Below are 27,255 nucleotides of genomic sequence, written 5' to 3'. Positions count from 1 at the left end.
TTCTGGGCCAGTACTGTGACTAATGGGTGTTTCAAAAACCAAGAGAGAAGCATGTTGGCCATGGGGTGACAGACTGATGAACAACTGAGATCTATGCGCTGACTCAAGTCTTGAAGTCAAGCACTGTGTGCAATCAAATTATCAATAGGTTCAACCCTGCTACCAGGATACAGGGACTGGCCCAGGAAAAGAACAGGATGAAAAGATGGGAAATGAAATAAAAGAGAAGGAAAACCAACATGAAGCAATAGATCAGGAGATGGATGACACGCTCTCCCATGCATCTATGTAAGACATACCTTTGCGTGCTACTTACCTTATGTCCACTTTGAACACGGCTGGGCTCCTTAAGTCGGAACTCAGGTTTCCAAGCATGGCATCACATGGCACAGCTATGCCTGACAGTTGTGTTGGGTGCAAATAGTAAATCCTGTCAACAGTAAAGTATCTCTCTCCATCACTCAACCCTACTGTTTTTTCAGGAAGCACTGAGAACTGGGACACATCACAGTTGCCTTGAAAAACGGCAAAGCCTTTTTCTTCAGTGCAAATGCCACATTTGCAGTGTGGAGCTTGGCGGCCATGGCTGTGGGGCTGCCAGAAAAGCACTCCCTGGTGAGATCCATCAGGGGAGCTGTAGGGTCCATTAACAAAAGGAAATTCAGCCCCTGGCCATGCTAGCTGGCTGTTCTGTTTCATTTAGTCCAGAGCCCCAGGGCCAGAAGTGAAGCTCATGGGGGCAGAACAGTGGCCAGGCAGGACAGCACTTGGTTTTATTATAAACAAAATTTCCCAATCAAAAGTAATAAAGAAATGACATTTATTATGCGACCGAAATATCGGTTTCAAACGCCACGATTGAGAAAAGCAGCATCGAGCCCGGGGTCGGAGCTGGGTGAACACTCATAGATCTGATCGCTATCGCACGAGACCTCCCAAGTTCATGACTGCTGCTTTGGCTGGTCCCTTCTTATACAGTTTTTGGGTAGAGTCCAGATTAATTCTATTCTTCTCGTATTCATGAAGCTTCCTTGTCCCGGAGTTGGGCCGCACAAAGCCTTTCCTGGGTCTGATGAATTGTCCATCCTGGGTGATGAGTGGGCCATTTCTGCTGATGGATGGGCCATCTCTGGTTCCTGGAACAGTTATTTTTAGTTTCCCGGAATGTCCGATTCCTTATCGGATGCGATGTAGATATCAGAGTGTGGTGATCAAGTCGTCATGATGCAAATGTCCCGGTGATAAGATCCAACCCCACCTAGGTGGAATCCTCACTTATTGTGAACGAAATACTTTTAGTGTTGTGAAATTTTTCTCTCAGCCAGGCTGGTGCAGGGATTTAGAAACTCGGTCTCTGTAGGGTCTAATTACATTTCAGTTTTATATATAATAGCACGAATTACATATTTTATTTATAACAGTTTCCTTAGGGCTTCAAAAAATCTAAGCCATTTAATTTAAAAGTATCATGCTCGGCAGAAAAAATCCCCACATTACTAACCATTATTAAAGAGAAAGGCTTTTGTCATGTTCTTCAGCTCAAAAAACACCATCAAGACACTTACTTTCCCATGTACAGGGCAGCTGTGCCAAGGATTATGAAGTTTCCAAAGCCAAGCATCACACTGCCTTTCCCCTCCCTGCCTCAAGCCCAGCAGCAGCTTAGCTGCAGTGACACAGTAAGATTTTCTGCTGAACAACCCCACCTCTTCAAAACCTTAACATTCAGGAACATGCATAGTAGACATGAAAAGATGTATGCACCTCCAAATACTTTCTCAATTGCAGGGGAATTGCACAAGAAACACAGCAAGAGGCCAGACTGCTGCTGTGGATCAGATAGACAAGGACCTGCACAACTTTCTCCAAGCCACCAAACAAATCTGTGACGGGGCATCAAACCACAAGCCATCAAATTTCAAGCTGGGTGTCTGATGACAGCATCCAACATCCTCTCTATGACCCCAAACTATAGACATTGGCGACCAAAAAGTGATTCTTGCTAGCAGAAAATATGCCTCATGACAAGCTTTTTATAATTGTATCAGGTATCTGACAGAAGACAGTATATTCTTTCCTCAGGTTATATTTAAATTCTATTTCTGTCCCCAAAACACAGAGGGAAGAAAAAGGCTCATGAAAAAAACCAAAAAATACATCCCAATTTTAATCCAAATTTTCACTGTAGTGAGATAGTTGCAACAAAACATAGGAAACTTGGCCTGAGTGGTTGTTCAAGTCTCTAATTAGAGATGGAGAAAAGAAAAACTGGAAAAGACAGAGGAAGAGATGAAGGCACAGGGAAGAGCAAAATCCTGGGGTCGCATTCTGCACACTGCCATGGCACAAGAACAGAGCATCTTTTAGAAACTGAGCCAGTGACACAGAAATATTGCTGAGATGGACAAACCAAGGGCCAGGCTGGATGGGGCTTTGAGCATCCTGGTCTAGTGGAAGTTGTCCCCACCCATGGCAGGGGGGCTGGAATTAGATGACCTTTAAGGTCCCTTCCAACCCAAACCATTCAGTGATTCTCCAATGCCTTTGGGCAAATGCCTTTTAAGGCAGTAAGTGGTATTTCACACTTTTTCACTACTGTCCACAGGCACCAGTCCCAGAGTAGTGGGATGGGGCACAATGCACCCAAACACGTCCTCCTTCCAAACAGCAGCACCCCAGACAGAGTGACAGTAGCTCTCCATGACAATACAGTAAGACACAAAGCAAGTACAAACAAGAGCAAAGCTGCCAAAAGACTCTGTAAAAACATTAAATCCATCCATCCAATTTTGTTCTATACAGCATACAACCCGTGAAATACCAAATATTAAAAGAAAATTAAACAACCAAAATAACAATCAAAAAAGGGCTCCCGACTTACCATTTACAGCTAACTATGAAGTACAGAGCTGCTACCATGAATAAGTAGATTGTAAATGAAATATTTTTTATATCAGCTGGTAAGAGACATTATGTACATGCAAACAATGCTTTGCTTATAACCTTAGATCAACATAAAACCACTATAAAACAAATTCTTTATTTAAAGTTTTTGGGACAATAACTTTTGCAATCAAGTTTTTATTACAAACGTGCATTCATTCTCTCATCTGAAACATGTTTCCTGCCACCTGAGAAAAGCTAACAATATTCCTTAACCTGTTCTGAGCTCACTTCTAGATTTACCACCTGAATTAGGAAACACCACTTTTACGGATTTATTGTTGCAGTACGATGGTACAAAGCTAATTCAGAATTAGTCATGCACGGGCTACTCTTCTGAGAGTACCAAGCATCTCTTTTAAGGAATCAGTGTCCAACCTCCAAAACCATGGACGCTGAATAACCTCTTTCACATGCAGGCACCTCTTCTCTGTTGTGGGTAAGCAGCTGTGTACCAGCCAGATGAGGAACTCCAGGGACTTGCTTCCCACTGTCCTTTCCTCAGGAAAACCTTGTGAACTTTTCCTTGGCACACAATGAAATGTGGCAAGCGCAAGACCGCAGCACACAATGGAGACGTGGCTGTCACGTCAGCAGATGCACAGCGGTGACACCTGCATTTCTCTCTTGTAATTTCCCAAGTTCCTGACTCCAACACCCTGTGCAGCTCTGAGGCCTTCTGTTCGCTACATTTTAGTTGCATGTTACATCAGGGTGCAAGGAAAGCAACACCACCTGCATCTGTATATGGAGAACAAAGGGCAGAGCATTCGTTAGTCCATTTCCTTGATGTCTCCAACACCGCATTCCTCAGCCTTGGATCTTCAATCACTTGCAACAGGAACCTGAACTTAGGCAAAGTTTATCAGTCACAGGCCGATAAGGTCTGTTGATATCTACTAAGACAAAAGCACATTAAAATGCTTAATATGCAGCATCTCCATTTGTTACCACATCAGCTACACCAAAATTGTTTAGGCACCGCACTCTTGTAAAGGGTGTGGAAAAAAGCAGTCACAGAATTCAAAGCTGTAACACAATGCACCCCTTAAAAAGCAGAACTGGTTTATACAGCGATTTCAAATTGCTTGAGTAGTACCCGAATTGAGATGCTTACTTTTCGCCTTTGCAAGCTGCACTCACTTGCAATACAATGAGTTTTATTATTTTAAATGAACTTGCAAATAATAGGCACTTTGAACCCATGTACATAATCAATCATTTTGGCTCAAAGTCCTCTCTAAGTACACATGGGGATCTGCAAATGAAATGAATGAAGAGAATGGGACACTGGGAAAAATAATCAGCTAATCTCATGCCTGCAGCAGCACTGCACTGACTGAAGATCATTATATTTTGGTTAAATATTAAAAATATTTGCATTTATGATGAAAGCATAATTATATGCACTGCTGGGAAATGACATGTCTGAAGTCTTGACTGAAGCAAGAATTTCTGAGAGTTCTGCCCAGTGCTGCCTCTGAAGGTGGGTATTTGAGAAGTTCTACTGTAGATGCCATCCATACAGAACTGCTCATAGAAAAAAACCAAATCAAAACCAAAGAAATGTATCAAAAAATCAAAATTGAGTCTGATCACATAATTTTCAATGTTCATCATCACTCCCAATTGTTCATATAGGATTTAAGCTTGTGAGCCTGAAGCCCTCAAACATTTCATACTAAGTCTTCCTGTTCTCTCTCAGTAATTTTTAGTTTACACAAAATATAAACCTCACAAGGCATTTTGGATTACATAAAATCAAAGACTGTTCCTCAAAATTAGCAATGAAAGAGCTATTCAAGCAGTCAGGCTTGGAAAAGGAATGTACTGTAAATACTCCACTCTGTGCCGATGAAAGTAATCAGAAGTTTAAAGTTAATTTGTATTCTGTTCAACTTATCAGGGCATTTTTAACAAATATTAGATAAATAAAATATCAGAGCATTTTCTTGCTAAAGTTAGAATTAAACATTAGTAACAGTTGCTGTGCATTCACAAGCTGCACTGCATATTCTGTTAACTGTACTGAAAAGTTTCTGCCACTGCTTTGTAGCAATACTCCCATTTCAGAATACCAAAGTAGTATTGAAAACAGTGAATACTCAGTAGATTTCAATAGATGGCTTTTTAATTTTTTTTAAAATATTTCTTCTACATCTTTAATCAAGTCCTCCTTTGTGTCCAGGCTGCAATGTATAGTCAAGTTAGAGGAATTTGACCGAAGAAATATAGTACTGATAAGGATAATTTTCCCCCTGCTCAACTATAAAATACACTGAAGGCAGACATTTCAAGATCACAAAAACTGATGAAATCCACATAAATAAAAGCAAATACACAGGCACAAATACCAACCCTGCAGTTTTAAAGCCAGTCTATCATTAGCTTGAGACTGAAGATACTGAATCTCACAATTAATCTGAATTTTACGGGTGCCACACCTGACCACACTCCTGGACAGCAAAATAACTATTGATTGGAGACTGCACAAGACAAATGTTTTTCTAATGTATCCATAAAGCAGCAAGGTGAACTGAAGTCAGTTCCACAAAGCTGATGTCACACATCAGCCCAGTACCAGCTTTGTCTCAGTTTCCTTGCTACATTTCTAAAGTTATCCCAATTCTGAAACTGGACCAAGTGATAATCTTAAGCATTCACAAAAAATAAACAGGAGTGCCTCTGAAAGCCAAGGAGGGTACTCCCTTCCTGCCCGTAAGTACTTTTTTTTCCTGTTACAGAGACCCCTGACAAAGACAGTAGAAAAGTAAAATAAATCAGCATCCAAGATAAACTACTGATGTTCCCAATACAAAGTTTAACCTTGCTTCAAACGTTTTTTTATGTTCTACGAGGAAAAAAAATCCAGCAGTGAAATCTAGTTCTAGTTTATCCTTCAAACTTAAATCCTTAAAAACATACTACATTGATATTGCACTATATTGGCATCACCTTGAAGGAGGGGCTGATGACATATGTGACCTGAGGTACATAAAGAACATAAAACTCTTGAAAGGGAAGGTAAAAGTCTGTGGAAGACACTGGAGACATAATTTCTCTTACCCCACTATTCCAGCATCAGCTACTGAACAGGCTGTCCAATACATGCTCATGTTGTGCACAGCTAGCTGGAGCAAGGATGTAAGTATTTTTTTCTCTTCATAAAGTAAACACTCAAATGCAGGGAGAAGATCAATTACGCATTTCATGGAATGAGTAGGATTCCATCTCACCTATTTCTCCAAATATGCTCTTTCCACCCCTCAGCTGACTGGAGTTTATTGTTTGCTTTATAAATACAGCAGCCCTCACTCCAATCACTATTTCTCATATTGCAGATTAAGGCACTCTAGTTGAATAATATGCGTTCCTTTTCCTGGATCTGTAGGGGTTTTTTATGCTAAATCTGTTTATAGATGTCTCCTGAAGGCTTTTTACACAGCATCAGCATGTCTCAGGAAAGCCCAACTCCACATAACAAATATCTGCTTAGACAGGGTCCATGTGGGAAACACGTCTAGGAACACTCCACATCTCTCAGCACTTATATCCATAGCACCAGGATACAGTTTAACCATGCTCATCCTTAAACTGTGTTTATATCAACGTAAGTTTGGCATCTGTTACCACAGAATGGCTGCCCATTTTGATTTAGAAAAATGTTTTTAAAATCATAAACCCCAGAAGCATGAAGTAAAAAGGGCCTGTGTCTAGCTTACTGCTTTAAGAGCGAGTGGGTTTTTGGTCAGAAAACAATCTTGTCAGTGCAACTTTATGAAATACATTCCTTATGCTCACTGAATTGGAATTAAACAGAGTAACGCATGGGAGGAGAGACAAGGTTCAACAAAACAAAGGCTTAAATAAAAACTCTGGTCATTAGAAATCAGCCTACTTTTAATACTGTTAATGCTTACTGTTCTGTTGAGTATTCTGTTGCTCCACAGCATGGAAAAAGCAAACAAATAACGAAAGAAAACATTAGAATATAATTTTTTTTTAATTTTTATAAATAACTTATCTGTTACAAAGGCAGTTTACCCAGCTAAATCACAAAACCATCAACTCAAGATATCCAAATTAGGTTTTATTAATAAACAGGTAAAAACTGATTTGTCAATCTTCACATAGAACTGCAGATGAAGCTGAAAAACAAGGCCTCATTTTATAAACAAAATGCATTGAATGCAAGTGCTTTGGGTCTACTGCCTAATTACCTGGGATTGACATTTTCTTCCCACATAAAAAAAATGCAAAGCCTTCAAAACAAAGGCCTCTGTGCATTCACATAGATCACTTGTAAAACTCCTAATAAAAGTGTCCACTGGCGGATGTTTACAGTGGGTGACAGTCTACTTTGTCTCTTGCTACATTGTTAGCACTCCCTCCAGCCTCACGCTAAGTGCTGCTGCTACATAATTCTTTGTGTGCCGTCTTTCATGCATATTGTACTGGAATTCCATTTTCTTGATCTCGGTTACATACATCCCCGATAATGTGAGTATTTTCCTTAAAAAAATAGATCATCAAAATAAAAGAGATGCTTGAGGTTGCTTCAGTGTTCAAGTCTGTTTGATTTCTCTTTTCCAGCCTTTATTTCAGTTGTACTAAATATTGCTATCCTTGTTTTCTATAAATATGAGACTTCACCACAAAGTCAGGTTTAGAAACTGGCTGCCAAAACAGGAAAGCATTTAAAGTCCTTGAACAAAGCTGTACGATGCTGCTGCTGTTGATTTTGGCACTGTATGTACTTCCCCAATGAATCTCTCTTCAGGAGTCTGCAAGATACCCAGCAGATGAAGCAAGCTTAACTCGGATGCTGATCTGTTGGTGGGTTGAAAGTTTCCTAGTATAAAGTTTCCTCACACCAGACAAAATGCTCCCTTTTTGTGTCACCCACCGTAAAACTCAGTGTACAGAGTGAACTATATGCATAACTCTTGCAACTTTTCCTGCACTTTTACCACGCTGCATCTGCAGGTCTTCACAGATCATCAGCATTTACAAGAGCAATGTACAGAACGAGCAGAGGAAAGCTATTTTGTGCATAGTTTCTTATTAATGCTCTTATTTTAAGGCATTGCTTCTCTCAGATAAAAGCTTAAAAAAAGGGACATGATCGTGCTTAATCACCTAAAGGGAAAAAAGAAAGTTAACAAAAAGACTATTACACTATACATACAGAAGTACAAGAAAATAATAAAGGTGAAGAAAAGAAATCACTTAAAGCAGGCTCTAGAGCTATGTACAGTAGGAAAAGCTTTGGGGTATTTCACTGTGTGTATTGTACAGACAACGCATGCAGTTTTTCCTTTTCATCTTTAGATGTGATTGTACTGATTTCTGGCTTCACAGAGATGTTTTCAGGGAAGACAAGGCAAAGAGTACCACTGATTTGTGAAGTTCTTCCCTTTATCAAAGGCACTATGTGGCAGCAAACAGTTTAAATATTTAAACCTTGATCCTTTTAAGATCTCCTCTGTGCATATAGTGTTTCACTGAAAGCTCTGAAAACAAAAACACTAGCACTCTATTCCTTTCCCCTGTCAAAATTCAGTAGTGACATCGGGGCAGAGAAGAGGATGGACAACACCCAGGCACTGAACACGGTGTGTGTTACTGGTAATACTGTACATGGTTTAGGCAGCTGGCGAGTCTCTCAGCAGATTGCCCTTCAGCTGATCAGTGTCAACTGCCTGCGACACAACTCTGAGGTATTGCTTGCTCTGTGGGCTGACATTTAACATTAGCAAAATACCATCTCATCACACCTTCCATTTTACAAAATCCTATGCATAAATGCTTTTTTTGCCCCCCAATGACTGGACAATTCCTTGTACGTTTGCTATTGTTTTACGGAAGGTAATGGGCCTGTTGGCTCAGAAATGCCTGGGCATTTCACACTGTTCACAGCGATTTAAGGCCGGATGATTTAAAAAAGTACAGGCGGTACAACTCCACTGAGCTCCCTCATCTTCATCTGTGTCTGGAACAGTCTTTGGTGTTTTCACAATGGACCTCTGATCTGTGACATGGAAGAGATAAGATAAGCAGTTACTAACTGAAAACAGCATGGAAAGAATTTTGAGATTTTTTTTTTTTTTTTGAAACTGAGAACTATATTGCTCTTCTGAGAACAGCATAGTTATTACAAGTGACAGAAGCAGCTTTTTACCGCCCCCTTGACTACAGCTTGATTGTAAGTCAGCCAAAAGGCTCAAGGTAAAACTATGAAAAGCAAGTTTCCCATCCCTTAACTCTGCTTTCTTCTCTCAGTTCAAAGCTATTGTATAAAAAGGAGGTAAAATTTGCAAATTAATCAGCACAGGAAACACAGATGAGATTTAGAAGTTTGAGGTCTACGGAGTGGTCTAAAATTCATTCTGACAAGAACTAAGTGCTCTGTAACCCTTTGACATGTTTAACTTTTTGATCCTAGAACAAAGGTAGCAGTTCTTCCTCAAGCCAGCTCAGCAGGAGATGTACTGAAGAAAAACCAATGCCTGGCTCTGTAACATTAGAGTAATCCTCCCTACCACACGAACACATCTTTTTGCATGTGCTAGACAACAACCTTCAACTATTTTAAAAGAGAAAAGAAGGAGAGAAAAAGGATGAAAAGGATGAAAAGAGACATGAGCAACTTCTCAAGTTAAGGATTCCCAGTTTAAGCAACTGCAAAATACTTTAGCCCATTATTTCATCTGGAGAACATCTCATCAGCAACTAATCAATGGCAATTACTGCAAAATGACAGCAAGAGCTTCAGGAAGTACAGTGGTACTGATCACAGTTGCAAGAATTATTTTTATTCTTTTGTGAACAGCGGTAATCGTGGTTTAAGTCAAAGCCTACATGATAGCTAAATTGAAGCTTAAAATGAAATGAAAATTCAAGTTAATGAAGAACTAAGATACAGCAGTGATACTTTTTTAAAAAGAAAGAAGAAAAAAAAGATAATTGATAGAGGGACTTCAGAGCTTTATAAACCAGTCAGTGTTAATTTTGCATTTTCAAGACAGATTGAATGAAACACTTAAATTTGTGAGTTCCTAAAAGATAAGCCAATAGAAATGTTTTGTAACAATTAGTCACAAAAAATTAACTTTTCTTCTTTGATGGATTAGTTTTTATTTACTGTAAAAGGAACTACATAATTGACAGAACTTGTAAGTTCTTCATGCTTTAGTAGTAAAATGTGTCTAATAGGAATGTGTATGGATTTAAGTTTACTTTGTATTTTCACTACCAGGTGAGGTAATGAAGGATAAAAAAATGCTTTATAAAGCATGAAGAACAGTATCGGTTTGGAAGTGTTGCAAACAGTCTGCAGGACAAGAAGTCCAATTTATCTAGACCATTTTACAATGCAGAAATGTCAGAAATCTTTAAGATGAGATTCTGTAACAACAGTTACTGCACACTACAAGGACCAATCACATGCACATATGTATTAGGTGGAGAACTTCCCGGACAGAAAGACTGCACAGAAACATCAGTGGATTCTGTTTCATGTGGTGGTCTGCCTAAGGTCATAGTATGATGCTGCTCCAAACAAGTTAATTTCATTCTCTGCTTTACGTAAAACACAAGAGGTAATTGTTCTGCTTTGTTTGGCATCCTGAGAGGGATAAAAATAAGTAACGTGCAAACTAATGACAAGTAGAATGTTTAAGAGTGGCTGATATTCAGCAATACTGACTGCCATACTGGACTGCATCACCTTCCTCTTCAACTATCTAGAACTATATTTACCAATAGTCAGAAGAGGCTTTCATGTAACTTTTTATTACATATTCTACAGTAGCCATGAATTCCAGTCAGGGTAACCAACCTGAGTTGTTACTACATCTAAGTAAATCTACTCTTTTCACTATGGATAATGGTGAAGTCATTTAAGTGAGTTTCACTGATCCCTAAACAACGTACCTCATGCTCATTTTTAAAGAAAAGACAGATGCTTCCATTACATAAACTACCTTCCAATGTATTATCCATCTTTAACATAACTCATTTAATATACTTCTCTTTCCTTAATGTATGAATAGAGAGGAAACAAGAGCAAACAGAAGCACACTTACTGCCAATACAAATAAAATTCAAGGTTTGTATGCTTTTGAAGTAATCCATTTCATTCTCAACACTTGAGCAAGATTCATAAATTAGAACTTGGCATTAGATACAGAACAGGTATTTGTATCCAAATTTTATCAATACAATACCTTTGGGTTTTGGTGGCACGGGACCAAGAAATCCAATATTATCGTAAAAATTATGAATAGCGCTGGGATTAAAATGTGGTCCTAAAAATAAAAAAAAAAAAGGTGCAGCAGTTTAAAAAAACAAACTTGAGTAGTGAGGCATATCAGTTTTTTCTGGCAGTAACTCTGTAACAATACTATTATTCACTTATCACTTTTTATATCAAGGTGTCAATACAGACCCCAGTGAGGTACTAGTGATGCCAGCAATACGCTTTAAGAAACTTATTGCCCAAAATATGCAATATAAAATAAGTCAGAGACAAAATCTAGCAAACCAAACTCCTTAGAGGTATCCTTCTGCCACTCTTTAAGATAATTTTGTAAGTAAATCTTAGTTGACTTTTTTCACATTGCAACTTTACTCAGAGATATCTTACCTACTATGCAGTGTATTATACATGCTTAGAATTAAAACTCAGACGAAGTTCTAAATGCAATTTACTGTAACAAGCAAAAAAACATCACCCACCATTCACTCTTAAGGTCAGGTTTTTAGTGCAGCATTACATTCAGCACACCTGTCTACCTTCTCCTGAACTGCAAGTACATTGTCTGAAGGAGAACTTTTGTGGCTCATGTCCCAACTGATCTAACAGCTCACTGCTGCTGAAATTGGGAAGTATTAGTTCCTTCCCTCTCAGTATCTCAGTTCTCCCTTCCCGTGCCTCTCCCTCACATCAGCTGTAGCAAGCTTTTCCAGCAATGCAAGAGTTGTAGCTTGGCTGGTGAACAGAATCAGCTCTGCAAAGGGTCTAAAAAACTACTACAGAGACAGAGTTCAGTAAGTGGCAAGAGAGAAGCAGGAAGAGAGGCGGCTTTCTTGTTGGCAGCTCTTGAACTAGCTCAGCTGTCTCATAATTTCACCCCCAGGAGCAAAGGCTGAGTCCCTGCAGACAAGTAAAGCAGAGAGCATACTGGAAGTTACAACTGCACTTTATATTTGCTAACTTGAGAGGCTAAATACAGACAGAAGTGGAAGACAAAAGAGAGAGATGGACACATATATATAGTTGTATCATTCAAAAAACTTGTTCTCTCTCTTTTGATACTCAGATAACGAGATCTCCCCCCCTCCCCCCAGCACTTAATAAATAAATGGCATCACAAACTTCTCTCTTCTGAGCCAAGTATGAAATAGGAATGACTGTGGGATTAGGAAAATCATATGGCCAACAAAAACAACAGGCTTTAAAGACAGTTACTTCCTTGGTTTCACTCAAACGAATGTGAAGATTTTGCAAATAGTGTCATTTATATCATTTATGTCATCATTTATGACACAGACCTTTTTGAAACATGTGGACAGTGAAAAAAAATCAACATTTACAGTTACTGATGGACTAAGACATACTGTACCTCTTGCTTGAAAAAGATCAATCTCTTTGGTTAGGCAATCTATGTCTATCTGCAGCTGTCTGTTACAACTTCTTAACTGTTGCATTTCTTCCAGCTGAAAAAATAAATCTGCCTGTTAGTCTAATTTTCCCAGTTTAATAACAGTTATCATTCACACACAGGTAGACAGCATTTAGTTATTTCAGAAATGATGATAAAAGAATCTTCCCTAATGACCACCTTTCTTTTAATCCAAGCATAATCTTAGAAAAAGCTTCCAGACCCACTGAATAGTTCTCTCTCACCAGAGTTCAGAGCTGACTGAACAACTCCAAACAGCAGACAGGGCACAGCCAGTGGTCTGGTCCAGCAGATCAATGGATGATCAGAGAGCACTGAAAACTGGTGCATTAATCAGTTTATCTGAGCTCAGTATATGCACAAAGACCAAAAAGTACTTAGTGTGATAGCAGTATGAGTATTAAGTCGTAGTCTGAAATGCTAGAAAGGATTACCAGGTCAAACCTTTTGTGACTGTCTTTAAAAGCAATACTTCATAAAGTGATCAGCAACCCACAAGGTTGTGGTTAAACAACACATTTTTAGTCCCTACTCTAAACTATATTGTTTACCAGCTTAAATCTAAGTATACTGCCCATCCCTAGTCTATTGTCAATATATGAATAACCCCTCTTTCAATTTATTGTGACAGACCACACTTGTGGTTTAGGTTTATACCCTACAGACATTTCAACTTACTGATGGAATTTGGGAAACAGAATTCGATCTTTTCAGGCGCCTTCGTGTTAGATTATTCTCCATTTCATTGACCTCTGATTTTAGTTTATCCAACTTTTTCTTTTGAACCTCAAGTTCTCGTTGAAGTCGCTCCATCCTGGCCTTCTGGTGTACCAGTAAAGCTGCAATACATAAAGTCCCATTTTATCTACTTTATTATCCTCCACATGGCAACACCAGATAAAGATGCAAGTTAGGATTCTTTTGGGAAAAAACAGACAAAACCACTATTACAGACGGCTTTTCCATTCTCCTCACAAGAAAATCTCTACCATAAGACAGAAAGTGCTGTTTTTGAAATCAGCACAAACTAACTACAGACAAGCAAATATGAGAAAGACATACAACATAATAAATGGCCATGCAATATTTAACTGTAATCTGTAAAAACCTACAAGACTGACTACCCAAAGCCAGCAACTAATATTTCTTTGTGTATTCAGCCTAACCACTGTTAAACAGGTAGCATGAAGAGGATTTCAGACAGACAACTGCAATATGGAGCACTACATATGCTTATTGCAATTAGGATTGGACCCAGTGTTCATCATAGTAGGACCCATCAAATGAAACCAAACCAGAAGTAAGCACACCACTAGCAAACTGTGATATTTATCAGAAGCTGGATGGTGCAGAACCACTAGTTCAGCTTCTAATTTCTAACACTGCTTACTATTTCTAAAGCAAAAGGCACAAGGAGACCTCATTTAGAAACAATGAAGTTAGCATTTAAACCAGTTTTTTAAAGGTATGAAGAACCTAAGTAGCAGATGACACAAATTCATGCAATTTGTGATTTATTTCATTGAAGGCACATTTACTATCACATATCATCACAAAAGCAGATTTCACTGCTCAAAGTAATAATCACCTTCTATAAAAATGTATTTCATTAAAGAAACCAAAGAATCATTTTAACTTCTGCGCAGCCATTCATTCATCCATTAAACTAGTAATTCATATAAACTGTGATCAGTTTCACAGACTATGAATACTTTTATATCACCCTGGAAATTAAAAAAAAGTAGCAATAACAAGGTATTTTAAAAAGATTGAATTTGCCTCACAAAGCCTTTAAGCCAAACTCTAGCTGGAACATGATGCTTAGATCCTCACGATTTCTTCAGGTACCAAAAAACTAGAAGCACTCAAATCTGGTTGCCTAGGTTTCCAAACTAGTAGCAGGAGAAAAAAATAGCACATTATAAAGATGCAACTTTCCACATCTTTGGCAAGAACTGTCTTCTGCTCCAGCTCCTGCCTGTTCATTCATTCATTCACACATCACATTTTGTCTTCCGGAGGTTCTTCCAAAGGAGGAACCATGTCAAACTATTTTGGAACAGTGTAACAGACTGTAAGGCCTTACTGAGATCGAGCCTAGGTTTTTGAGTCACATGTGTTCACAAGATACTGAAATGACACCTGCCTTTTGCTAGGTTTTGTACAAATCAGAGAAGTTTTCATAAACAGACACCTTTATTTTGGGTCACAGTAATTGCACTACAGTAAAAATTGCAGCTGTGCTCATATGTAACATAAAACCATAACAACTGAAATCTCAAGATGGATTTTTGTTGAAGACTTGGAATTTTCAAGTAAGTAATCTCAATAGACAGTCTCTCCTCTCAAAAAGCCTTTTACGAACAAATGTAGCTGCAACTCTAAAGAAAGGAAATCAAAGACTACCTTGCCTCTACTCCTGCAGGGAGCGTACAAGCCCTTTCTCCTGCTACATTTTATTTCCACTTTTAGACATTTCTGTTTTCATTACCTTGGTAAGACTGCTGAGGCACCACAGCTATGCTCCACTGACCAGACTCAGAACTCTTCAGACCTGTTAAACTGTGGATGCAGGCTGCTGGTGAGTAGCCAGTGCTGCTGGATGTGGTAGGTGAAGAGCACAGTTACCAGAATATCAGGTTGCACGGCATGGCATGGCCTCAAGAGTACAACTATGACTAAGACTTTGCCTGTACATCCCCCACCTCCTTTTTTGTTTAAGCTACTCTTGTAAAGGAAAAAACCCACCATTTCTCATTTCGATGTTCTCCCACTTGTGAGGCTTGGAAATTTAGCGGTCATTACAGAACTGCACAAGGCGGAGAAGGCACTGATGGATGCCCACAGCACTACTACATGCTTTTCATTTTCATGCCATGTCTGAAAAGCTATGTAAATTATTCTCATATGAGCTTTGTGACTACCATCTGACAATTTCAAACCCCAACAGGTTTTAAAAACACACATTAAAAATTACCACTATGATTAAAGAAGAATCACTTGATATCATATACTATTCTTCTATTATTAAAAGTAACTTTGATAAGGAACTTGAAAGAGATTGGTTTAAGTAGAGACTTCCACATATAATTTGGTAATTTTGCTTAAATACCAATTTGGCAGCTGCAGGAAAACAGTGGTGGGGGAAAGACAAAACCCCCCCTGCCTTTCAGTGCGGTATTTATGAATGGAAACTGGCAATTTAAGTATTCAGCTCCCTCTAGTGTTGCTCAGAGCAACTGAAAACGTTCAGAAAAACTGCAGTTCAATTTCTTAATTAAGTGCAAACAGGATACTTGGCACATTAAGTTTTTTGCACTTCTGCACGTTTGCATTCAGCAGAGTGCAGTACACTTCAATGCTCCGGCAGATGCCACTGTTTCCTCTAACATTCAAAGTGCACATTTTTCACAAAAATGATATATATCATCATATTACAGGGAGCATGAAAGTCTGGAGGACAAAAGTTCACTCTTCCTCTCCCAGAGACCTTCTCAGTCAGGCACTAAATATACCTTTAAGTTTGTAAATGTACGCATAACTGTTTTCTCAAAGACTCTGTGCATGTGAATTTTAGAGTGTCTTTTGTTATTTTAAGTGTTTCTAAGATAAATTCTAATCTAGGAATACAAAGATTTCACTCTATTCTATAGACCTACTATTTCTTAAATTTCTTAGTTTGCCAGATATGGAGGGGATTTCTGGCAATGCAATTACTCTGTGGCAGGAGGTTAATGAAGTCTCAAAACACACTTATGCTTATGCATGCTTTCAAAACCTGTATTTGAAGCTGCACAAAATTCAGTCATTTGATATGCAAATTCAGTAGTTCAAACTGATTTTTTTGTTCTCTCTTTTCAATACTCCCTTCACTTAATTTTTAAAAGGAGCTTCACTGACGAGTGGGGCCGGATATACAGAGCCAAATACAAGGTGGTATTTTTTTCTTAAACCACATGATGCAATGGGCTCAGAGCCCCTTGGAGTATGTGCCACAGCTTTATCTCATTCAAGTCCTTTTTCTTAAACATCTACAAGGACTGGCTAAGAATTAAGGAAATTTGTTTCCTGCAGCTTTATTTGTTTTTCTAAGTTTTAAAAAGCTCCAAGAAACCAAATCAAGAGCTGTGCAAAATGTTAATTTACTAATCTAGTTTATCAATTAATTACACTAAAAACACAGTGGCAAGAATTGCTAAGGAAACATGCATCCACATATATAACTATAGTTGGTACCAATGATTCACTCAACTTTGCACACCATCCTCTTTCAAGTTAAAGAAAATACTATGAAGAAGTCAGACAGTCAAAGACATGTAATACTTAACCAAAGGACTTAAGCTCCCTAGTAAGAAAACATCAACCTAATGATTTTATTACACAATTATGTATTTTCTTGATTGAATGCCTTCCCATTATACAGATGGAAAGCTATATGCAGAATGAGCAACTATTAAATAACTGTTCAGCCTCATTACTCATCACATGACTTGCATGCTTACAGAGTGTCCATCACAAAAATGTATGAGTACAGAATTTTCAGTTTCTAACAGGATTTCACTTTTTTATCCATAAGACACTTTATACTAAACTAAATTACATATATATTATATATTGAAATCTCACTTAACTACTTCATACTAATAAAACTAATTATAAATTGTAATCTCTGCTAAATAATGGGAATACTCCTGTGCACAGACAGAACTGATACTGAAGAGAGGAGCATAAAAATGCATCCCCTTTTGGCCGTCCTTCTGGGCATGCACCTAGCATTACTCTTCTCACAGCATTATGAATTCTTACTGACTTCAATAGGGGACACATGCACTCAACATTTCCACAAGCAAGTCCTCAGTATCTCAAACTAGAGTCCTAGAAAACAAGAAACACCCCTCAGCAACCAGTTTTGAAAAGTCTGGTGACAGCAAGTTTCTTAGGATCACAGAGTCAGTGCCAGAGATACAACCAAGCCTTCCAGGGAAATGACACTGATTTTATCTGAGCAGCACGCACTCTTTTACACATTATATAACCTCCAGGTTTGGCAGAAAAAAAGACAGATCTGGGGCAGCCTTCTATTACCCCCTGTGACTTTCTTGGGAGGCAAACCCGAAACATAATCATGGAAGGAGACGGGAGTGCCTACACACACCATAATCAAGTAAAACTTCTTAGATGGCAAGCACCGGCACCTAGAGAGAGGTCCAACACATCTTCTGTTCTCCTGGGTTGGACCATGCATATAAATGTAAAGCAAATAAAAAGAGCAAAGGAAATTTCCTTTGACATCAAAACAACTCTACCTTCCACCTCAAGGTTTCTTTTTCCCCAAACCAGTTCTCCCTGCCAAGAAAAGGAGCATTCTGGCAGAAATGGAAAAGCTGATGAAAATGTATTTTTCTCCAATCGTGGCCAGAGAAACTACTCATCTTCTCTGGCTAAAATTAAACTGAAACAAGCACCTAGCATGGAAGGCTTCTGGCAATTTGGCTAAATTATAAGCAGTTTAGAACACAGAAGACATCAAGTAACTCAAATCCCTTTTTGTATGTAAGAGGAAAAAACCCCACTGCTAAGTGTAAGAAACATGTTTAAAAGCAACAATTAGGATTTCCAGACATCAATACCATACAAGTAAATCTATCACAGACTTCTCAACCTTCCAAATATTAATGATAACAAAAATGTTAGAAATACTGCACTTATTGCAGAAATGGAGCACATATGACAGAAATCCAAAACACCTCTAGGTGTAAAGAACTTCAGCAGCACAAGTGAACTTTGTAGTGAAGGACACAGAAGGATGGTGTCTTCCTAAGGTCCCTTGTACCAGCCCACGTCATACATCTACACATCATCTAAAAGCTGCATCTTGGCGTCTGGAAGAGCTGGGCTCCACAGCAGGTAGGAGGTCAATGCTTCTGGAATTCCAGGTTGTGTATCAAGCTTGCCTCATCTTGATAAGCAGAATGCTGATACCTGCAGCTTTTAGAGATTGTGCGGGACGTTACAGTGGCCATCACTACCAAGGGTACAAGAGATAAAGAGGCAGACCTGGCAGAAGTCGGTGCCCTCAGAAAGGAAAAACAGAAGAAAGGGACAACTCCCCAAAAAGTACCAAAAATGAAGTTTTGCAAACCCCTAAAAAGTACCCAGCTTGCTTGGGAAGCAAGTTCATGATCTAGAAGAGTGTTTTAGAGCCTAAGTACAAGATTGCAATTGCTTAATTTCTGGGTATATGAAGTTTTCCAGGACTAAGACTAAAACAGACAGCTAAGTCTTCCTCCAAAGTAAGAAAAGGAAATACGATCTGGGGGGGGCAATTTGTTTTGCTTACCTACAGATGAATTTTCTGAAGTTCTTTATGCACTGAACATAAGAGAATGTAAGGATGATTAGCTTTTTGGTTCTGACACATAATCTTTAGAAACTTTTGAGTTAGGATTGACTATTCCTCACCAAAGATGATTATATCCAGAAGTAGTGCACAAGCTAGAATCGCTTTTTGATTTACTTCATTACTATAGTACTCCAGATGCAGACCTGGCTTTCTGTGTCTTGATCACTGTACTTACTTACACAAAATAAAATGGCAAAATTCATCTGAAAAATGTTTACAGTGGTCATGGAACAAGCCAGTTTTTTTAGTTCTGAACTGTTTGCTAAGTCCAGAGAGGACCAGCGAGGTCAAAGAGAAATTACTTTGACAACCTATCATGAATACTGCTTAAATATCCTAAGACTCATCCCACATCTTTATATAAAAAGCTTACAGCAGAGTTAATAAACCATCAAGCTGGTCATAAAAGCATGCACACCCATGAAAACAGAAGGAAAAATATTAACAGGTTATCTTGCTGTACCACATATTCTAAATTTTACTCTTCCATTACCACTGAACCGTTAAAACAGATTCCTTTGGCTTGGTGCTCCTTCTCACATTTTAAAATGTAACAGAAGTATCAAGACTTTAAGCATTTTATTGTCAGGCACAGAGTAGGAAACATGGAGGCCAACACTTTATCCCACTAATTGCTTTTGAAGTCTGCTTTTCCTTCTTCTTAAATAACTCTTGCAAAAAAATAAAAGGGGAACATTATCCAATGCAAACAGTATCTCAACTGATTCAAAAATCTGACAGTGGAATTGTAGCTTTAAATCACTCGGACAAGTCGAACAAACGTACACGTTTCTTTCAGAACAACATAAAAATGAAGATGGTATGACTCCATTAAACAGATAACGTACCTACTTAAGACAAACACAAGAATATCTCCGAATATTCAGTTTCATATCTTTACCATAAAAAGAAATCTATGATTTGCTTATAAACCACTTTTATTTATTTAGGAAACACTCACAAATGCTAAAATTAAAGATATTATATTAACATCACAAAGGTTCCTGTTCTGCAATCTACATACTGAATTGACAACCTGGTCAAAATCTCTACAATTTATATTAAGAATATTACCTTGCGTGTAGGCAGCATCATCAGATCCCATACTCAATTTCCGTGCATCACTGATCCTATCCACATGTGCTAAAACAGGGTCAGTAAGATGCTGGATACCCTCTGGTTCAACATAGTGATCAGGAAGGTTTAGAAGGTTTGTAGGTTCAAAAGTTGGGGACACTACCCCTGGGGAAACTGCAGGGGGCTTATTTGGAGAAACTGTAATTTTAAAAGTATATTTTGTGTTAGGCTGCGTAACAACCACTCGAGGAGAGGTTGCAGTGGTGCTGTTGCCCACTGCTCGACTCTTGGGTGGATGGTGATGAATAAATGCAGGACCCATGCTTACTTGACCAGACATATTCCTAGCAGTAGTAGATACTCCAGGATTTGTCGATATGAAAAGTGTGGGCTGGTTCCGCACAAGCTGATCATCTCCTGTTGTGGCATTTGCTGAAATGTAGACCTTGGGCTGACCACGTGTGATCACTTCATCAGTATTTGGAGGACTGGCCGATATGTAAACAGTGGGCTGACTTCTACTTAATGTCTGGCTGTTGAGGGAAGAGGGAACAGTGGAGGTGCGAGGGCCAGTTGAACGCAACTTAGAAGAACTGTTTCTTTGTGGCGGTTCAAGTTTGATTTCAATTTGATTTTTGCGAGGTCCTGTGGATATATTCTGAATGTTGTATTGGCTATGAGCAGAAGATTGTGAGCTACCAGATGAATGAATCATAGGTGCTTGTGGAGTAGTAGGAGAACTGATAGGCATGTACACATGAGAAGTCTGGTGGCCTTGCTGGTTTGGCTGTGTTGAGTGTTGCGATGAGGTATGTGGCGTAGTACTGGATGTAGGAATAGTAGTCCAGGGACTTGGCTGAGAAGGCTGGTACACTTGCTGAGGGTGCATGGGATTAAACTGAGATGCCCAGCCTGGCTGCTGCTGTGTCTGTCGAGTACCACTAGGAGCTGTGATGTAAGGCCTAATATAGATAGAATTTCCCTGGGGACTGTTAAGTACAGGAGGAGGTACACCATGTATGTGCAAAGACGTTGGGGTATTGCGACCAGGCTGAATGTTTGGGGCTAAAGTTACCATAATGGGGTTGAATCTGGGTGTTTGTTGAGACAAGTTAGATACTCCTTTGCTGCCTAGGTGAAATCCAAGATGCTGCCCTGGATTAGAAGCACTAACTGTATTAGCCATCCCAAAGACATTAAATCCTTGTGGAACCTGCGCAGGTGCTGTCTGTGGTTCCTGCTGAAACAGTTCATTGTTGGACTGACTGGTTTGAAGGTGTCCATCACTAACACTGTGAGCTAGAGTCCTACTTCCATTCATTCTACTTCCTTCTCTTCCATGGTGATAGATGTTCTGTGACTGCAAATCCAAATTAAGAGATGTCATGTGATTTCGTAGTCCAGGAATCCCAGAATCATCCGAAAAACTTAGGTCTCCTTCACCGTAGAGATACTTTGTGCTCTCCTGAGAGAGAACTGCACAGCAGGCATCCAAATTATTGTTATTCTAAAAAAGACAGATGAAAGTTTGACATTACTGATAAAATACTCTCATAGTTACGTATGCATCCATCCAATCATAACTGAAAAATTAACAACGTAACATCAGACAGAAAGCTTCAGGTGGCTGGCTAGCATAGCTGCTCTACACACACAAGGGGCTTGCATGTGAAGCTCACTGTTCTGGGAACAGTGACTCAGCCAGTGGCACCAAGAGTGGAGGTCTGCAATGTCTCTGAAGCAGTGACAGGGAGATCCCGGACTTTGACAAGCTAGCTTTATACAGTATGATACACCTTGGATGAATACTCTCCCTATTCCTTCTCAGTTTCAGAACCATCTTCAGCAGAGACCAAATCTCTGGCTTTAGGGAGGAAAATGACAGCAGGAATAGATTCACAGCATCTGCACAGTATTGGTTAATAACTTAAAAAGAGAAATAAAAACATGTTTATTTTAAATGTTTTCCCAAAAACTTCAATACCAGTTATGCATTACCTCCTGCTGAAAATGGAAAGTGAATCTTACGAAGAGAAGAAACACGCTGACCCAAGGAACTGTACATGACTTCAGAAGAAATGTAAAAATTCAGTTTATACAAATACAGCAGGACTACTCTTTTGTAAGATGATCTAAAACCCAGAGGACATTTGTACTTTCATTTTAAGCCACTGCTTGCAAAGCTTTTAAATACTTATATTTGTACCTTTTAAAACCTGTAATAGGATGACTTAGAATAGAAACCACAACCTAGCTAATTCTTTAAGAACATTTCAGAAGCAAACAGCTAATCTCTTCTCTTTTTCCACGTTTACTAATGTTGTACTCAGATCTTCCCAATTTAGTTTCCTACAGAAGGATTTTTAGAAAGAGTGGACATACATCAGTGACATAATTTCTTCATACTGTGCTCTGTCTGTATCACTTTTCCCACAGAACCTCCCACCCCCCAAGAAATAAAGGTTAATACTTTCAGCCAGAAGAGCCCCTGTTCAGGCCCATGTTATTAACACTAAATAGGTGGCAAATCCATCCAGCACATAGAAACAGTTACTCGAAAAAAATGCAAGTGATCAAGGAAAAAAATTGCATATGCCAAGTAGCAACACTATCAGTTAGTTAAAGAGTAACACAACCAGATAAATTGATCCATGCTACATGCTTTCTATTATGTCATTTTTGTTAAACCAGCAGACATTATTTCTCATTCTTCAACCACGACGGAGGTGACAGCGTTGTGCAGATATAGCAAGATTGTCTCTACCTTACAGATTTACAAAAACAAAAAAGAGAAAAGAAAACAGAAGTGGGAGAGCAATGACAAGGCTAAACTTCACCCACAAAACTGTAACTATCTGTTCATACAGACCAGATGCAGTTCTGAATTCCTCCAAACTAAAGCAAAAAAAAAAATCCCCAAAAAACCCCAGCCACAAAACCTTTTAAAATAATAGGATTCCCTAAAGGCTATCTAACAAGCCAGCTCGATATAAGGATTGCTGCAAAAAAGTATTCAGATATATGAAATTGGATCAAACGATGATATGCATATTGGCTCTAGTTTGGAATAAGCACCAGAGGACAAAGTAATCAAAGGAAGTTAGTAGTGAAGAAAGGAAACACGCGGACAGAACAGTGGGTAAGAGAAGATAAGAACAATAGCCTGGTATTTGTTGCAAAGGAGAAAAGGGAGCCAGAAAAGGGAAAAAGATAGGATGCCACAGAAAAACAAGCTAGAAAGATCTCAAAGGCAGATTCTGCATGAACTTAAGTGAATTAAAATTATTAACAGAAAGGCCAAAAATACCAAACCAAAAAGGAACAGGCCAAGCTTGCCAGGCCCTTACATTCAGGTTGAATGCATTTCTTTGGACAATTTTTTTTTTCTTTTTTAAGGCTGCATCCAATCAATTCCAAAATTTCAGTGACGTCAATGAGAAAATTGGAGAACTCAAAGGGGAAACGGGGGCACATGGAACCCCTGGCATCTTCTGGCTGGCAGAGGCAGAGTTTCAACCGCTTCTAGCTCTTTACAGATCAGAGAACCGGTTGATGGCAGAATTGAGCATATTCCAGCAAAACAATACCCCTCATCTTATCTCTGCCCATGTCCCAATTGAGTTTAAAATGTTGGCACCCTGAAAGAGAAAGAAAAAAAAAGAAAGAATAAGAATGTTGGAGGGAAACGAGGAAGCAAGGAGAGGACGTAGACTTGAGGAGCAGGTATAGAATGCTCCGGACACAAAAAATAGAACAACAGGGAATAATGTCCACAGACTGTGGGCACTGCAGTGACTCCTTTAAATGAGGAGAATGGGAGAGCTGAATGCAGGAGGCATGTTGGGAAGAACAGGATGCAAAACTTTGTAGGAATATTCAGTGCTGTCAGCCCAAAACGTTTTACTCCCTAGATTAAGCAGGTTTAAGTTTCCTCCTATTAGCTCTTTGGTGGTCCTCTGTTTTTAGCATGCAATTTATTGTTTAGGTATTTCAACAGTGGGCTATTTACCCCAAGGTATTTTCATAATCTCGTTAGCCTTAATTTTTTCATTATAAGCATATAATGCTATAAAACCTTCCTTTAAAAACAACTGTGTTTGGCTACAAAGAATTCATGGAGGACTATACATTCTTTCTGCACAATTCACAGTGATCCAAAGAAACTTGCCCTGTTATAAAAGCCTCATCAATACTACCATAAACTGCAAAACTGCTTATATTCTTTCGGATTCTCACCTGGAGTTTAATTCCTAGTTTAAAAATAACTTCACCTTGACATATGATGCCTGCATGCAAGGTATTGTGGGGGTAAGGCATTTCTTATACCAAATGTCCTCGAGTACTTGTCTTTGACCTAAACTACGCTTACTGCTTCTATTTGAAATTCCTTCCACTATGCTCAACTACAAGGTGGCAGAACTCAGGATTCAGACACTGTTCCAGCAGTATTGCAAACATGTGCACAAGTACTCCCAAATTCTGCATTTCAATCTTTCCCATCAGTCCAAGTACAAAATTTGTTGGTTTAAAGAAGTCATGTTAGGCGGCTTTTATAATAACAAAACCCCCAAACAAACCAAAACACAAACGAACAAAACCCCATGCCAAAGAGAGTAGCAAAGCTAGAAGTTGAGTCAGGGAAACCAGAGCTCATGAAATTTCAAAGAACCACCACAACATGACAGGATTTTCTCGGTGAGTCTTAGCTCTCAGTTAAGAAAAAACTTTCGAGCGTGACAAATTAGTTTAACAGTACTGCACACATGGAACATTAATTACCCTAGACTGTTTTTGAAAGATTTGCTTATGAAAGCTGACTTAAAACACTTACTCAAAATCTAAATCCTTCCCCATAATCTGTCGTAATATGGGATGCACAGTATCTTTTCTTCACAGTTATATGGTTCTTTTTATTAAAAAAAAAATCCACTGTATTCAATGTTATGAAGACTGCTGAGTCTCTTAAAGACAAGCTTTTAAATTTATCAAGAACGACATTCAAAAGATGATTACTGATGCGTTCACTCCATCAAGCCCACACACATCGCTCAACAAGCAGTTCTCATGTTTGAAGAACAAAACTGTACTTGTAGCATCAAGTCCTACAGAGCACTGAAATAAAAATAGCAGTGTACAATCCTGAGAACAAATACAGGCAATTTATACTCTGGTTCAGTTTCCTTTTCAGCTAAATAGTGAGAAAGAAGGGATTGGGGAAAGCTTGAAACCTCATGAGCCGCAAGCAAAATTTTGCCTTCTTGCAAATCAAAACCAATTCTGTTGATGAAATGCACTTCTCACAACTTCTTCCTCTAGAAAGTCTGGAAAGTCATGATACAGTCTTGACAATGCGAATGTTAAATTGTCACAGACACTCTTCCCAACAGTATAAACACTTTATTTGGATGTATGTGCGTGTGAGTACATATGCATATGTAAGTATACATAAATACGTATTTCATAAATAAAAATACATATAAATAGCAAGACAAACAATTAGGATATAAAGAATGTTGACTCATAACCACAGAGGTCCTAGCCACAGTCCAGAGACAGTTAGCTTCTGGGAAGCTGTGACCCATCATTTTTCCCATCAGTGTATACTGATGGATCAGTACGAATATTTGGATAATTCTCTTATTAACCAGAGTAATCAAAGGTTGAGTATCTTAGAATGAAAAAGAAAATCAATCAGTATGGATGCTTTGAATTGATGGAAAATGCAAAGCAAACATGTTTAAGCTACATAGTTAAATAAGTCTACCATCATTTGATAACTCTAGGCATAGTCCCTATGGGGCTTTGAAGGGACATTAATTTATCTGCTGAAGTAGCTAACATGAAGTTATAGAACAAGAAGTTGATACAAAATATGGTATGTGTTCTGACAGCGGCAGCATTAAAAACAGCTGCATGTAGAAGTTGAGAATATGCAGTCCATAGCTTTAGCACTAACTGCAGCACTACTCAAAAATGCTTTGTTACTTTCAAGCCCAACAGAAATCCATTAATTAACTACATAGACTCAAAAGCTACAGCAAAAAAATGATGCCCATCTGGCAGCAAAGCCCTGGGCAGATGCACCCCAGTGCCTCACACCCACTCAGGTCTAACACGGTGGAGGCGAGGCTACAACCACCTTGTGCTGCCTGAGTGAGCCTGACTCTGAGCACCCGGCTGTGCCCACGTCACACTCCCGGGCTCCTGGCTGTGGAGGGTACTTAAGGCCACCAGTGCTGGCTCTGCAGGCCAAGGGAGCTGGGAATAGAAAGCATTGGGGCCAACCTGCACGCAGGCAAGGGCCCACCTTTAAGCCTGATGGAGACGAGGCAGCAAAGTAGCTTCTGGACATGCCCCAACACTCAAATAAGAATTAAAAGAAAATTTTAAAATGCTGCATTTTGTAGCATTGCCTTAAATTGTCCCTGCTGGACTCAGGTTGGCTTTGCATCCCTCCTTTTGCCACAGTTAGTTTTGGCTCTTGAGATGGCCAAAAGGCATGAGCATACTGATTGGTGAGACAGTAGTCTCCATGCACACACTGATTATTGATTTACAGGCTGATTTACTTTGGACCACCCCTGATCAGGCATGGAAGAAGAGAGGCCAGTGTAACTCTTTGCTTGCTGTGCAATATAAAGGAATCGGCTGTGTATATTTGTCTCATTTATAGAGAAAAACAGAAAGAAAAACATCTGCTTTCAAAGGAGATGACCATACAGAAAGCTTAAAATAAGCAATGCTGCCTACTTGTGCAGCTATGAACGGAGCACTGACCTGTAACATGCATCTGGACACAACACCTTCAGGTACCTCAGGAAACTTCTGTCGCAGGTCATGTAAAACCTGAATATCAATTTGCTGGCTTCCTTGGGCCATTCGTATATTGCCTGGTCAGGATTGTTTTTCAACAGGCAGTTTTAGGCCTTAGTAAAGGGAGTACTCATCTCTTCTGTCCCAGCATTTTCTGGAAGAAAAAGGAGACCCTTGAGACACCAAAAGCAGGCACTTCTGATGTAACAAAAGAACACCCCACAAAAAACTGAAACACACACACAAAATCCCTTCTCAATTATGCAATATAAGTTTGTATTTTACGTTGATGTATTCCCATGTGACATCTCTGGCTAAGTAATTGTCCTTCGC

General features: G+C 39.1%; 1 protein-coding gene across 1 annotated transcript; it reads right to left on the bottom strand.

Moving 5' to 3' along the window:
• Positions 1–806: 806 nt before the first annotated feature.
• Positions 807–27,076, bottom strand: TAB2 (TGF-beta activated kinase 1 (MAP3K7) binding protein 2). The gene is made up of 6 exons (XM_032102173.1): positions 26,887–27,076; positions 20,107–21,616; positions 13,308–13,468; positions 12,570–12,663; positions 11,172–11,252; positions 807–8,974 (listed from the first exon to the last, which is right to left on the bottom strand). Exons 1-6 carry the CDS (start codon positions 26,986–26,988, stop codon positions 8,829–8,831), a joined length of 2,094 nt encoding a protein of 697 aa, XP_031958064.1. The 5' UTR covers positions 26,989–27,076; the 3' UTR covers positions 807–8,828.
• Positions 27,077–27,255: the final 179 nt, after the last annotated feature.

Source organism: Corvus moneduloides, chromosome 3 (assembly GCF_009650955.1).
Source record: "Corvus moneduloides isolate bCorMon1 chromosome 3, bCorMon1.pri, whole genome shotgun sequence".
Classification (NCBI taxonomy): domain Eukaryota; kingdom Metazoa; phylum Chordata; class Aves; order Passeriformes; family Corvidae; genus Corvus; species Corvus moneduloides.
Note: the sequence above shows the minus strand (reverse complement) of the source record. Positions and strands in the feature narration are given on the sequence as shown.

Excerpts from the sequence above, each read along its gene's own strand:
- TAB2 (XM_032102173.1), bottom strand. The coding sequence starts at position 26,988 with ATGGCCCAAGGAAGCCAGCAAATTGATATTCAGGTTTTACATGACCTG. Across the intron at positions 13,469-20,106 it reads TGATGCTGCCTACACGCAAG|CTTTACTGGTACACCAGAAG; the intron begins GTAATATTCTTA and ends TATGTATTGCAG. Across the intron at positions 12,664-13,307 it reads CTGTTTCCCAAATTCCATCA|CTGGAAGAAATGCAACAGTT; the intron begins GTAAGTTGAAAT and ends TTATTTTTTCAG.